The 14059-nt window shown below is 39.1% G+C and overlaps 1 protein-coding gene across 2 annotated transcripts in view; it reads left to right on the forward strand.

The window, feature by feature from the left end:
• Positions 1-14059, forward strand: part of Amph (amphiphysin) — a 203236-nt gene that overhangs the window by 145641 nt on the left and 43536 nt on the right. For both annotated transcript variants that reach the window (XM_021658839.2, XM_021658840.2), the window contains exons 8-11: positions 2378-2453; positions 3119-3201; positions 5435-5573; positions 6742-6870. In XM_021658839.2, coding sequence (XP_021514514.1) covers positions 2378-2453; positions 3119-3201; positions 5435-5573; positions 6742-6870 — 427 coding nt within the window. The remainder of the gene's footprint in view (positions 1-2377; positions 2454-3118; positions 3202-5434; positions 5574-6741; positions 6871-14059) is intronic.

Raw genomic sequence — 14059 nt, forward strand, 5'->3', positions numbered from 1 at the left:
TTTAATATAACACCGTTTACCAATGGATAGGAAAAATACACTAAGAAATAAGACTAGGTGATAAAAATGGGGAAATAAATAAATGAAAAATGTATCTTCCACTAAAGGAATCATAAATTTTAACTTAATGGATGATGCATTGTTGTCACTATCAAATTTATGGAAGTTATATATCAGATGATATTCAAAATTAAGAAGGAATATGACTTAGCCAATAGAAAGAGTTTGACAGGGAACATCAGAGATTACTTACTGATGCTTTACGCTAGATTTTGCACACAAGGAATGTACTCCCAGTCTCTCACGTGAGTCCTATTTCCCAAACACACTATTCCAGGGTTTTTACCACTACATCCCTGTATGCATCAGTACATGTTCAAATGCATACATTTGTCCCCTGTATCTGTGGAGAATTGGTTCCAGAAACCCCAGGGGAAGCAAAAATCAATGGCTGCTGAAGGCCTGTACATTACATGATGTGGTACTTGTGTATAACCTACTCATATAATCCCATGCACTTTCAGCCATCTCTAGATTTCTTCCAAGTAAGCTAACAGAAGACCTAATACCATGACAACATTATACACATAGTTGTTTTGATGTAAATTGTTCGGAAAATAAAAGAATACTGTCTATGTTCAGTGAAGATGCCCTCTGTCTTCTTATGTTTTTGATCAGCTGATATACAGCTCTATGGACACAAAGATCCATCTACATGCATATATGTGTAAAATTTGATTTGAAATCAGCTACGATAAAAATATGTGAACTCAGGGTCACATGGTAACTGTGGGTAAAGGAAATAAATGTCATATGTCAAGGACTTAAGGTACAAGAGAAGCCATAAAAAAATAATGTCGTATTTGTAGGGCAGATTTACCATTTAATTCTCACTTCATTTCAGAGTTCTTAAATTTGATTCCAAGTTTTTGTTTTAGTTTAAATTAAAAAAAAATCCACCTAATTTAAGCAGAATTTGCTGACACTGAAGTAACAATATCATGGTTAAAAATTGTTTTCTTGTGACCTATTCTATGACCTTCTATTACATTTTCCCCTTTTGTGGTTTAAATATGGTGTTTTCTCTACCTGTGAAGTGCACGACACTCTGGACAGTTAATCCCTATTTACTTTTCCTAGTGAATGAGGATCACTGGCCCGGGGATTGCTGTGAGCATCAAATGAAGGAACAAATAAAAGGAGCTTGATGGCTCCTGCTTCCATTGATGCTGATGGTTTCTACATTTCTTCTTCTACACACGGCAAGGCTCAGCTTAAGCAAGAGAAGATTATTAAATTTCCTGTTGTTTTAGACCTTAGTTTTTTATTTATTAAATTATTTTTTAATTAATTCACACAAGAATTGTTTTTTTATGCCTTACTTCTTTTCTGCAATTTTGTACATGAGTATTTAAAAAAAAATTCTTCACAATTTATTCATTATGTATCCCAATTGAAGCACCCTCCTTCAACTGCCCCAGGCTCACCCTCCTTCCCTCTTCCCCTCATCTGCTTCCCCTAGTCCACTGAAAGGGTGCGTTCTCCGCTATTGCCACCTGCCCATAGCTTGTTAAGTATCATCAGAACTGCTTGGATCGTCTTCCTTTGTTACCTGGCAAGGCTGCATATCAGGGGCGAGTATTCAGAGAGCAGACAACTGAGTTCATGATAGAGGCAGCCCCTGCTCCCCTCACTCAGAGATCCACATGGAGGCTGAGCTGCCAATTGGCCACATCTTAGCAGGGGGTCTAGGTCCTCTCCATGCATGGTCCTCCAGTTGGTGCATCAGTCTCTGCAGAATCCCCTGGGCTCAGATCTTTTAGTTTTGTTGGTCTCTTTGTGAGGCTCCTGCTCCCTCCCTGTCCTTTTAATCCCACCCCTCTCTTCCTCTCTAATTGAGAGTTCAGATCTAATTTAACAATCAGTACACTTGAGGTTTATGATTGTTTGTTTGTTTTGAGAACACCATTGAAACGATAAAATGAATTAAACTGAAGTTGTTACTCAAATGAATGAAAAAGAATTAAGTAAAATAGAGCCCAGATAGTCTTCATTTGGAGAAACAATTTATCCTGAGGTTATAAGCTAAATCTCTGGCTTTTGTCTTACTCGTAGGGAACTCAGATAAAGACAGATGGAATTTGTCTAATGTTCCAGCACCCTTCCCATGCCTTCCCTTTACAAATGTATTCAAGATGCTCCTGATGGGCAGCTTGTGTGCTCAACAGCTGAGAAAAGTCAGGCTTACTCTAGGATGTTATTTAATCCAATGTTGTTCAAAGTTATATATAGGAAACATAGTCTTAATTTGTTTTGTTGTCATTAAAATCCACTTTTGCTAACTGGTCTTGCCTTTATTTGTGTTTTCCCTTGGTAGACGAGTTGGCTTTTACGTCAATACTTTCAAAAATGTCTCCAGCCTTGAAGCCAAGTTTCACAAGGAAATTGCTGTGGTGAGTGATGGTGACTGTTTCCATTATGGAAGTCAACATACATGGTTTTTGTAGCAGCAGTATGGTACTACTCTCTGCACTGCTTTTTGTTTTATTTATTTGGTTTGTTTGTTTGTTTGTTTGTTTGTTTTTTTGAGAATGTCATTGAAACAAAATGAATTAAATTAAAGTTGCTGTTACTCAGACGAATGAAAACGAATTAAGTAAAATAGTAAATACACAGTTTTCTATACGCTTTGAAGATTTTATCATAGCCTTACTATCTTGTTTTCATCCGCTGTTGGATGAAATGTTGGAATTTCAAATGATGTTCTAAACTGATGAAAAATTGATCTCAAAATATTTAGATAAGCAGCAACCATGTTGTTGTCTATTGATCTCTTAGTTCATCAGGACAGCCACAGGACTGTATTTACCAGGATTAAGACAATCAGATTTTCATTTCTGCTTCATATTCTAATGAATGCATATTTGATTAATTTAGTGTTTGGTTTATCTCGGCTTAGCTGTAGATTTTAAATGTGGTATAGGGAATTTCAAGGGCCCTGAGGCCAATCTGACTCTCAGAATAGTTTTAGCTTCTTGTTAAACAATCTCTTTTTGGAGGAGAAGAGCATGGGTGGGCACTCGGAAGTCCTGTGGCTAATAGGTCCTTGTCCCCTTAGCTTTGCCACAAACTCTATGAAGTCATGACGAAACTGGGTGAGCAGCACGCTGACAAGGCCTTCAGCATTCAAGGAGCGCCCAGGTAGGCCACTGGTCCTCACAGCTAGGTCTGCTCCATGTAAAAGTGATGGACTGCGTATTGAACGTTCTAGAGGGTAGAGACATGTTACACTCTTTTACTCACCTTGTGAAAGTCTGAAAGGAGCCTGTCCACCTAGAGAGTATTGAGCTCTCTTATTTACTTTTGGCCTTCAGTTACATCAAGATGCTACTGGTCACAATAGAAGGAAGTAGCTGCCTCTCTGATTTGCATGGGACCTTTCGAGCAACAGTGTGGGATAGTGATCGTTTCTACTTGTTACTTTCTCTGGAATAGAAAAAATTCAAAAGCGCCACAGTTTTATGCTTATTCTTAGCTATTAAAGAAAAGAAAGAAGTGGAAGAGACCTCTTCACCCTCCCTCTACCTCTGCCTTGGCACTTACTCTGCAATATGGCTTTGTTATGACTCCATTGCATGTTGTCGTTAATGTGTCAGTCATAGACAGGGGCCCAGTGACACAGCTCAGCTGTTTACCTTGGTTTGATTGCACATCCACTTGTTTTCTATGATTTTAAAGTCTCTTTTATCTCACCCAGGCTTAGCAAGCCTTGAGCAAGGTGTCAGAAATCCTAGGTTTCAATTCCGTGCCTTTATGTTTGACTTGCTTTGCTTTTGTTATTGAAGACCAGTAGCCTTTGTATTTTTATTGCTCACTTAAAAACAGCTATAGAGGAAGTTGGGTGCTTTGGAATGAAATGATTTCTAAGGTGATGTTCAGTTCTGAGATTCTATGCTTGTGGCTTCTATGGCAGTCATTGTAAACACTCATAGGAATGTATTTACAGAATCACACATATACATATGCTGTCGCCAACCTCTCCATATGTCACCGTCTGAAGATTACTATTTTGATCACTTACTGCTCCTTAGCGTCGCTGTATCTGTAGTCTACTATATCTGCCAGAGCAGCAAGTGTTTCTTCTCTCTCCAAGGGAAGGGCATGCCTAAAAGAATCCAGGAAAGGAACAGAATTAAGGCTCCAATGTTTTTTGTTTGTTTGTTTGTTTGTTTTTACCTTATTGAGCTAGAAAGAAGAGAAGGATAAGAATATCAAAATTCCTTTTGGATGTTGTAAAAGTAAGGCATGTTAAGAAATTAAGAGTGGCTCCTTCGCATGGAAATGAAAGCAACAGATGCGTTTGCAAATATCAGTTTCATAATCAGCTAAAACAAGAAGTAGGGTCACAGCCACTTAACAAATGTCTCTTATTCTTATTCCTATTCTTTTTTTTTAACATTCCTTTGCAGAGCAAGGTGGTAAGTTAGCTCTGCGGGCAGTCTCTAGACTAGAGCATAGATTGGGCTTTTTCTAGTCAGAGGTCATGATTGCTGGCTCCAAGCCCCAATCATGTAGCATTTCTCTATAAAGAATCTGGCTTCCTTAGCTCTTGAATGTGTAGACCTTGCTGTTGTGTCGTTATTCTTATTTGGGTCACAGACTCTTTTCCTTCTGGTTGTCTTTAGAAGTTCTTAGAGAGTAGGATGTGTCCTGAGTACCGTCTTAGTCATCCTGCTCAACTGTTCCCAAGCATCTGGCAAGGTGCCTAGGACATGATGGCTTCTCAGGAAGTTGTAGAATCTCACCTGTCATGTGCTGGGCTGGCACACTACAGGTGTCTGAGTTAGTCATTGTCTCATAACATTTAGAAAGAAATAATGGGTGACTCTCCAAATGTAATCCCAACCCACTCCTACTAAAGATTTATTAACTCGCTTCCAAGATGCCTTTGAAAATAAAAGTGTCAGTTTTCTGGGTAATTTCCTATAGATTGTGGCATGGCGTGATTCTCCTGAATATCAAACGTGAAGTTGGTTTTATTACTACACCTTCTATTGGGAAATATTTGAAGCTTGTTGGGCATGTGGAGAGAACAAGACATTTATACTAAGACTTAAATGCAAATGTAGTAAAACAATGAGTTTCTTTCTTTGTTTTTAACTTATTTATGCTCTGTCTTTTACATATCTAAAGCAGGGTCAACATTGCATGGCTGTTGTAAAGAAAAGAAATCATGCATGGCTGAGTTTGGTTCACAGTGAACAATAAATGGTGCCAGTTATCAGCATCTATTACTATTACTAGAATTAACAAGGTAGCAGAGAATATGATAAAAATAAGATTAAGCTGCAGGATTTCTCTGGGATAAAGACTCTTGGGTCAAAGGAATCCTGCTTCTCAGAAGGCTTCTTGATCAATCCTCTGTTCCATCCAGTGATTCAGGTCCTCTTCGTATTGCAAAGACACCGTCACCCCCAGAGGAGCCTTCACCCCTGCCCAGTCCAACGGCTAGTCCCAACCACACACTAGCACCTGCATCTCCTGCCCCAGTGCGACCCAGATCACCTTCACAGGTAGGAAGTGTATGCCAGGGGCGTGGGAGAACTCATGGGGAGCTGACTTTCTCTGGAATCCTCCTATGATGACCAAGCATTATAGAAAATTTCTATGGCAAGGTATGAGACAGTAGACATTACCATTACCACTACAAAATAAGTCTGTTTTCTACTTAAACTTTGTTTTTCCTCCACTATTCGGTGTTTTTATCATTTGGGCCTTCTGGCCCTATCCCCAGCCTTTTAGGTTGAGTAGTTCCCATCTTTACCTTCTCTTACCCTTAGAATCCTGCCTTTCAGAGGCTGCAGGAGTTCCTGTCAGTGATGGAACACTTGCCTGGCTTTCCCCATCCTCTGAGCAGTTAATAGCCTTAGAAAAGAAAAGCTACATCTTCAGAGCTCCATTCACTCTATATTCTCCCTGAACCTCCATTTCAGTGCTACATTGCAGTCAGGGACTTCCCAGGACTGCAGTATTTTTAGGTAACCTATCCCCCACTTTGTGTTACACAGGAATTTCCAACTCAGTAGAAGCTGAAAACAAGTTAAAAGAAACTGTAAGAACCAGGGTAAAAGAACTAATGAGAAAAAAAAAACTACCACTTTTGATTTCCCTACATTGAATTAAAATAATGTTTCTGTAGGGACATTTAATGCTTATGGTCCACTGTAAGTTTTCATAGATATATGGCTGAAGCTGGAAAGTTGCAAGAAAGGTGTGATCCAGTCTGAGGTTCTCATTTCGAAATTGTGGATTGGAATCTTTCTCTGGTTGGATCTCATTGATTCCATTGGGAAAAACAAACGAGTGAACAACTGCCTTGATTTTTGTTTTGAAATTCCAATTTTCTGCTGATGAGAGAAATCATTTGTAGTTGAGCTGAGAGAATATGTGACCTCTCTTGCAACCTCATAGGTCCTGCAACTCTGGGCAGTGCTCAAATGAAGATGCATGGACTCTCATCTCATGACCCGACTTCTTCCTATTAGACCACTGCTTGTCAGTGTTCAGAGAGCCACCCAAGAGGACAACATTCTTAACTTGAATCAAGTAGTCTTACACCTATGGGCAGATCAGTTTCAGTCAGAAGTCAGTCTTCTTACACAGTTGTGCTCATGTCACACTTCCTCACAGATGTCACAGACAATGTCTTTGGCTGCCATGTTTGTATTTGATGTTTCCTAGACAAGGAAAGGGCCTCCTGTCCCACCTCTGCCTAAAGTCACCCCAACAAAGGAGCTGCAGCAGGAGAACATCATCAATTTCTTTGAGGACAACTTTGTTCCAGAAATTAATGTGACAACACCTTCCCAGGTGAGTGCTCAGAGCAGCTGGGATGGCGTGAAAGTGCTCCTGTGGGAGGGAATCTCAGGCTGACCGTGGAGAAAGTAGCAGATGTCTGAGCCATTAATAAAACTTTGTCACTTGGGCTTACTTCATTACACTGTAGAATCCAAAGATTATTAAATGTAAGATGTATAGGATTTTAATATTCTAACCTTTATTGAGAAGAATATATTTATGACAGGGTTTATTGAAAAGTATAAGACTCACTGTCATCCTACTACTGAGGTATAACATGAGTTTTCTTTCAATCTTTCTACCCACCCTTGAGGATTTATCAGTTTTACATCGTAAAATGCAGGTTATGTTGTTATGCAGTCCTGAGGTAGCATCTTTAGTCCACTGGTTTTCTTTTTATATCACAATATTGTCTTCACAAAAGCACTGAACGTTACCATCTTACCAACTGGATGTTGCAACCCCTGACTCTTAGCTAAATGTTAATTTCCAGATTGCATCAGTCTGCACCTTTGATTCTAGCCAGAGTCATTTTCTGTTTCTTCCGCATTAACATTTGCACTGAACGTATTTTAGCATGGCTTGTCCTTGCTCAGTTGCTTTAACCAGTGTCCATCCATCGCCCCCTCTCAATTCCAACACAATTATGGGCTTTAGTCCTCTAGAAGCCTGTGTACTTAGTTGAGGACATCCCTATCTAAAAGATGAGGCTCCTTAAGTGGCAAGAAGGTGACACAGAGTAGTTCTGAAGTCGAGATGAGGTCCTGAAGTGTTCTTTCTTTTTAAGTGTTTTTATTTGAAGTTTTCTGGCTCCCCTACAAGGACCCTCATGGCGGGGAGAGGGAGAGCCAAGGTACTTTTGAAAATTACAGAGGTCAGAAGAGTCCTTAAGTACTTCTGGGAGCATTAACTCTTGCTGGTGTCATTGAAAGAGGTGGGAAGCAGGGTTGGTTAGAAGGGAGAGGGTGTCCTCCAGGATGGAAGCCTCATAGCTTACAGGTAGAGCTGCTCACCTGGCTGGGTACCACTTTCTGTAGGACCTCATGGAAACCTCTCCACCATGACATGATGGATTATGTGCCACATTCATTTGTCTGTCAGCTGAATTTGAAATTAGTACCCACCAGAGACTTATAGCAGTCCGTTGAGGGTGGGGGAAATTCCTTGTCATTTAACCTGTTTTCTTTTAGTTTAAAAGGGAGAAAGAAAAGGAGTTCTGGTTTTGTTTGTGTGTTTGTTCGTTTGTTTTTACCTGAGAGGCTCCTTGGCTCCAATAGCTGGATCACAGAGTATGAAATCCAGTGCTTCCAATTCACTGAACGGCCCCTGGTTTCACACCAAGTTGTGGAAAGAAGTGAAATGGGATTTAGGTTGCAGTTTGTCATTTTGGGCTTTTGAGTGAGGGAGGAAAATGTAGTTTTGTTTCAGGTAGACAGAAGCTGCCGTAGTATTTAAAACATTTTCTCAGCTGATTGTCTTTCTTGCTGCAAGCAGCGTGTGTGCCGCTTTAGCACATATCCAGCAGGTCTCACTCCGAGAGCTGCCGTTTTGATCAGTTGGGAGTCTGCATGGTCCAAATCAGTGGCGGTGAGCTGGCTGCTACGGGGAATTAACAGCTTCTATTTATGGAGCTGTCCCGCCAAGCCAAGGGTGTGTGATGCAGTCTTGTTTCAAGGGTTTCATGTAGGATTTTTGAACACTTCCGTGTTGTGTGCCTATCATATTAGCTGCATTGAGAGGACTGTATGTTGGCGTGTACACTATAAGCTAATGGATTGTAAAATCTGGGTAATAATGTCTTGGGCAGTGCACAGATGAACGGGTAGTAGAGGAAAGAGCAACTCTTGATGAAAAATGAAATAGTAATTGCAAGTACTGAAACCTGGAAAGCGCAGGATCATCTGTACAGATTTCCCCCTACATTAATGCAAAGTGACTCTTTTCAGTGTTGCCTCGGTTTTTTGCTAAGTGAGTCATCCTACATTTAGAAGATAGTTTATGTCTGCTGATGGCTATTTTTATCATGCATTTAATGGGAAAGAAAAACACTTGTGTTAATCCTGGCCAGATGCTGCAAATGTTAGAAGCAAAACCTATCCTGTCTGATGGAAAAGTCGCCTCAGCAGCAACACTTTCCCAACTGTGCCCTTGGGACTGAGAATAAAAATCCACTAAGCCTGCAGGGCCCTCTAATGGCCCAACGCTTAACCATAACTCAGAATTTTCTGTAGCAAATGCTTTATTTTTCTTACTTTGCTTATAGGAACACCATGGAATGTCAGACCCAAATGCTTTCCCTGAATTCCCAAATTTTTGTTCCCAAAAATAAACTGCCAAAGGATGGGCTCACTCTTTCCTGATAGTCTCTCCCAAGAACTTAAACTGTAAAATACAGCCCTGTGCACAAATCCTTCATTATGTTTTAATTTTTATTACTTCTTTGAGAATTTCCTACTGTATATTTTGATAATATTCACCCCTTCCCTGATTCCTCCAACATCCGCATCCTTGCCCACCCACCTCACTCAGTGGCGACGACTTTCTCCTCTTCCTCTTCCCCTCTTCCTTCTTGTCCTCTTCCACCCCTCCTCCTCCTTCTTCTTCCTCATCAGCTCTACTTTATGCTGCCCATATATTCTTGGGTGCGTGACCTTCTCCTAAAATGTGGAAAGGAAAACTGGCTCTCCCTCTCCCCAAAGCTGAAGCTGTCCATTACCAGTTGCTCCTCAGTTAGGGGTGGAACTTCTTAACACCTTCCCTTTCCATGCTGAAATTTTGTGGATCTGGGTTAATTACCATCTACTGCAGGAAAAAAAGCATCTCTGATGATAGTTGAATGAGTCAGTGATCCATGGGTGTACCAATATGTCATTAGGAGTCATTTAATTGTTGTGTTCCTTTTGCAGAATAATAGCAGTGGGTTTTCTCCATAGGGCCCATGAACTATCTAGTCTCGGGTTCTTGGCTACTTTAGTGGTGTTAGGATGGTTTCTCTCTCTTGGAGTGGGACTCCAAGTGGTCAGTTACTTATATAATATTGTGTCATGCCAGTATAACACTAGTATTTGAATAGAATAGCAAAGCGTATTCTTTAAAAAGCACTAATTTTATCATGTGCTATGAAAAAAGGGACTCAGGTTGGGGGTCCTATGAGACTAGGAGGATCTTTATCAAGTTTCTATTTATTATAGCTCATGCCAGCATGCTCAAGGCTCTGAAACATGCTACAACAAAAAGCGCCAATTTACTTTTCTTTAAGCTGCTTCTCTAATGGTCCCAGAACTTGTCCTTTAGGAACAGGTTTGGTAAAATATTTTAAGAAATGAAGATTTAAAAGATATATCCCTGGGAAGCAAATCTTTGCATATAATTAAGATCTTAATAGGTACAACAAAAATAATCACATGGATACACACAACATATAGGTACACTCATATAGGATTCTAGTCCTCTCTCTCTCTCTCATTTATCTTCAGAAAATGATTTAAACCGCTTTCTAGTTTACCTTAAAGACTTGATTTCAAATCTATTCTTATCTCCCACCAGAGCCTTCCTTAGGGATTCTTGGGACAGAGCAAGTTTTTTTGTTTTTTTCTATACATGATGCTTAATTACTTGAACTGTACATATCAGTAACATTTTCTTGTCATGTCCAATGGGGTTACATAGGTTAAATGCCATGTTAGTCAGAGGGGGCAATTTACTCAGCAGCCGCCTTCCCATACTGAGGCCGCTTCACACAACCAGTTTATTTCTCTATCAATCCACCAGTCATGACAGGAGCTCATTCTAAGCAAAGTAGCCATCCGTCTTTCTTGCCCTGTCCGTCACTGTCGGCTTTCACACTTAGTCATAACGTAACGAAGGCGCTGCAGAAATGCCATGATGTACGGATCCCAGAAGGAGTGCGCAGTTGTTCCTCTGGCTTCTGAGAAAACAAAAACAAAATAACTAGGAAATTGGTTCCCTAAAGTGTTGAGTTCATTCTGTGCCAACTTACTAGGACACTGCTGGGTTCCTACGTGTGTAGGAATGTGAAACAGACGTGACAATAAATGCTGTAGGGAAAGCACTTTATAACATTATTTTTTAATGGGTAAAAATTGCTCCATTCTAAGATTGTGACTATTTAAATCCTCTCAGTTGCTGTCGTTAATGCCAATGTTCAGGTTATTTGTAATACATCTGTAGCACTCTCTTTATACATTTCCCGTCTTGAAGATAGATTTCCTCAGCCGCTGCTTGCTCATAGGTATTGATGAAATGCTACAACTTCTCTCATTGTTAGAAATTATCAACTCTTTTGTTAAGTAAAAGCTCTGATTGGCCTAATAACTCCTAATTGGCCTAATCTTCTCTGACCTACACTTCCCATTTAACCTTGGGATATAGTAAACATTCTTAAAATATGTTGAAAGAACAAAAGAGGAAAACAATGTCTAGAAGAAGTAATGCCAGTGCCCCCATTTGGCCTGGCTTATTAAAACACTGTGCTATGATTTAACAATATGTATGCACGTATATGCATATGTAAAGTTCTGGGGTCTAGCTTGGAAGTACATTGCAATACCTGGTACTTCATATGATTGAAGACTTCACATGCTAAAAGGACACGTAATTAACACAGATTTTTCTCTTTAAATAGTGAAACAAAATATGGTTTTGAAATTTAATGATTTTTATTGGTTTGTAATCTTTTGAAAATTTTGCTGCAATACGGTAACATAATCTCATGTCAGTTTGACTTGATCTCATCCTTATAGACAGCAGGATGATTTCATTGTGAGGGTGTGACATGACAGAGGTAACTCTTCCTACTGGTGGTTCTTTTCATTAGTCAGTGTGTTGTGTGTTTGTTAAAGTTATTTTTATAAAATTGTGCTTGTTTCTCAGTTTCTCTCTTAACCTGGTTATCACCCAAATAATTGAGACTCCATTATATTATTTTAGTAAGCTCCACAGCACAACAACTAGTAGGGTAATAACAAGCAGTTATTATCCTACTCTTAATCTTCGAAGCTCATCTGTCTTTCTCCTGGCATACATCCCAGAGATACTGGAACTTTGTGGCTTTTGTTCCAGCTCCTTTCTGCTGATATCACTCGGACCTCTGCCTGTGGCTGAATCCCCCTACTCTCTTTTAAGTCCTCCCCTGGGTAACAGGAAGTCTAGCCCTACACTCTCTCATATTCAGTGATTGGCTGTAAGCTGCTTGTTGGCATATCAGGGAACAATTGAGGAGCAGTGCTTATACATCTTTGGCACAGGAGAGTCTCAGAATCAACCAGATGTAGGGGGTACAGAAATCAGCATTTGAATTGTACAATAACATGCCTACATGTGTTAACATACAATAAGATGCACATATTTTAAATGTACTACTAAGTTTTGGCCTGTGTGTACACCTAAGAAACCACCAGTAGAATGGATAAGGTGAGTATAATTGTATGGTTGTTAATAATACACTACTGCCAAAGAAGATGATACTTTCAAGCTTCAGATAGACAAACCTTTTAGGTGTTGGGATGACATTTTTGAACCTAAGTATAGTTACTCGTTGATAATGAGTGATACTCTAAATTCTGATTTTTCTAACTCATAAATTCAGTGTATCTCTCTCTTAAGGTATTTTCTGGTTTCACTGTGCCTTCTCTTATAGTTTGCATATTTACTTATTAGACATTATTTGCTTGATGTGTTCTGAAGTATTTGATACTTCAGTACATTATAAATAATACTTTAAAATTTCAGTTTATTATTGTTAATATTATATGTAAATACAACTAATTTTATGTATGAATGCTGTATCATGCAGCCTTGAAAACTATTAGTTCCTACAGTGTTTTATGAAATTTGTTTCATTTTCTTCATATATCATAGCTTTCTATAAATAAACACAGTTTTATTCTTCCTTCCTTCTAACTATGATAACATGGCTTTCTTTTTCTTGCTTTATTTTGTTGGCTTCTATCTTCATTATAATGTTGAATAGAAATGACAAAGGGGGCATGCTTATATTAGTCTTAGGGCAAAAACTTCCAGTAATTCACTGCTACACATGCTATTCATTGCAGACTTTACAAGGTAGTATTTTTATGTTTTTTAAGATACTCTGTTTCTTCATATAAAATTTGAGTACTTGAAATGTAAATATGAGCAACATTCTTGTGACAGTCTTATTTTTTTGTTTTTATAACTTTATCAAAATCTTGTATAATGTGACTGCCTTCAAGAATGACCTTGGGATTAAAAGAGTAAAAATGATACAAGTTAAGTCTATAGAAACAGGATACACACTTACAGGCAGTCAAATGACTATTATGAACATATAATTACAATGATTTTATGTAGTCACAGATGTGTCATTAACAGTAATGATATCAGCTTCAGTTGTTCATATATTCTATATAGAGCGCACTTATTGTCTTTATTACTCATGAACATTCTAAGAGGTTATATTGCATTCATTTTGTGCAAATTAAGAATGATGTTCAAAGAATCTGAATTAATTAATCTTTGTTCTCTCTGTTTGCATCCAAGCATCCCTAAAGTGACTCATTAGTCTCAAGGGGCAGATTACAGTCATGTTCTTGTGTCCCAATCTTGTATGGCAAACCATTCCCCAGGGAACTTTTGTGGCCTCTATCTGAAAGACATGAATGATACAGAGTCCCAGCAGCAGTCTGGAAAAAGGCTGGGGTCCAGAGGACTTGACAACAGCTGCCTGCTCTTTCCAGTGTGTCTGGAGAACCCAGAACAATGGATGACCTTGTTCAACCAATTCTTTTACTCCCAAGTGAACACATGACACCATGCTCCTTCTACTTTTTATAGGGATTATATTAAATGATGCAGACAAAATACAGTCTGGAGAACTGCCACCTTTTAAAGGACATAATTGTACCATTGTCAAAGACTTTATTGAATTATATTAACATTGTTTGATGTTGGCACATGCCAACTGCCTAGAGTATCACCTGTCTAGTACACTTCATTTTTTTGTTTGTTTTTGAGAATTTTATATACTGGTCATATCTATCCCGCCAACTTTCCCATATTCCCCTATTCGCTACTCAAATTCATATTCTCTTCTTTTGTGCTGTGTATAAGTAGTGTTGGTTGCATGTGCTTAGATACAGGGCTTCCTTAGCACTATACCAGGGAGCTCCTGCCTGAAAAAAACCTGACTCCTCCTCAGTAG

Source organism: Meriones unguiculatus, chromosome 19 (assembly GCF_030254825.1).
Source record: "Meriones unguiculatus strain TT.TT164.6M chromosome 19, Bangor_MerUng_6.1, whole genome shotgun sequence".
In the NCBI taxonomy this organism is placed as follows: domain Eukaryota; kingdom Metazoa; phylum Chordata; class Mammalia; order Rodentia; family Muridae; genus Meriones; species Meriones unguiculatus.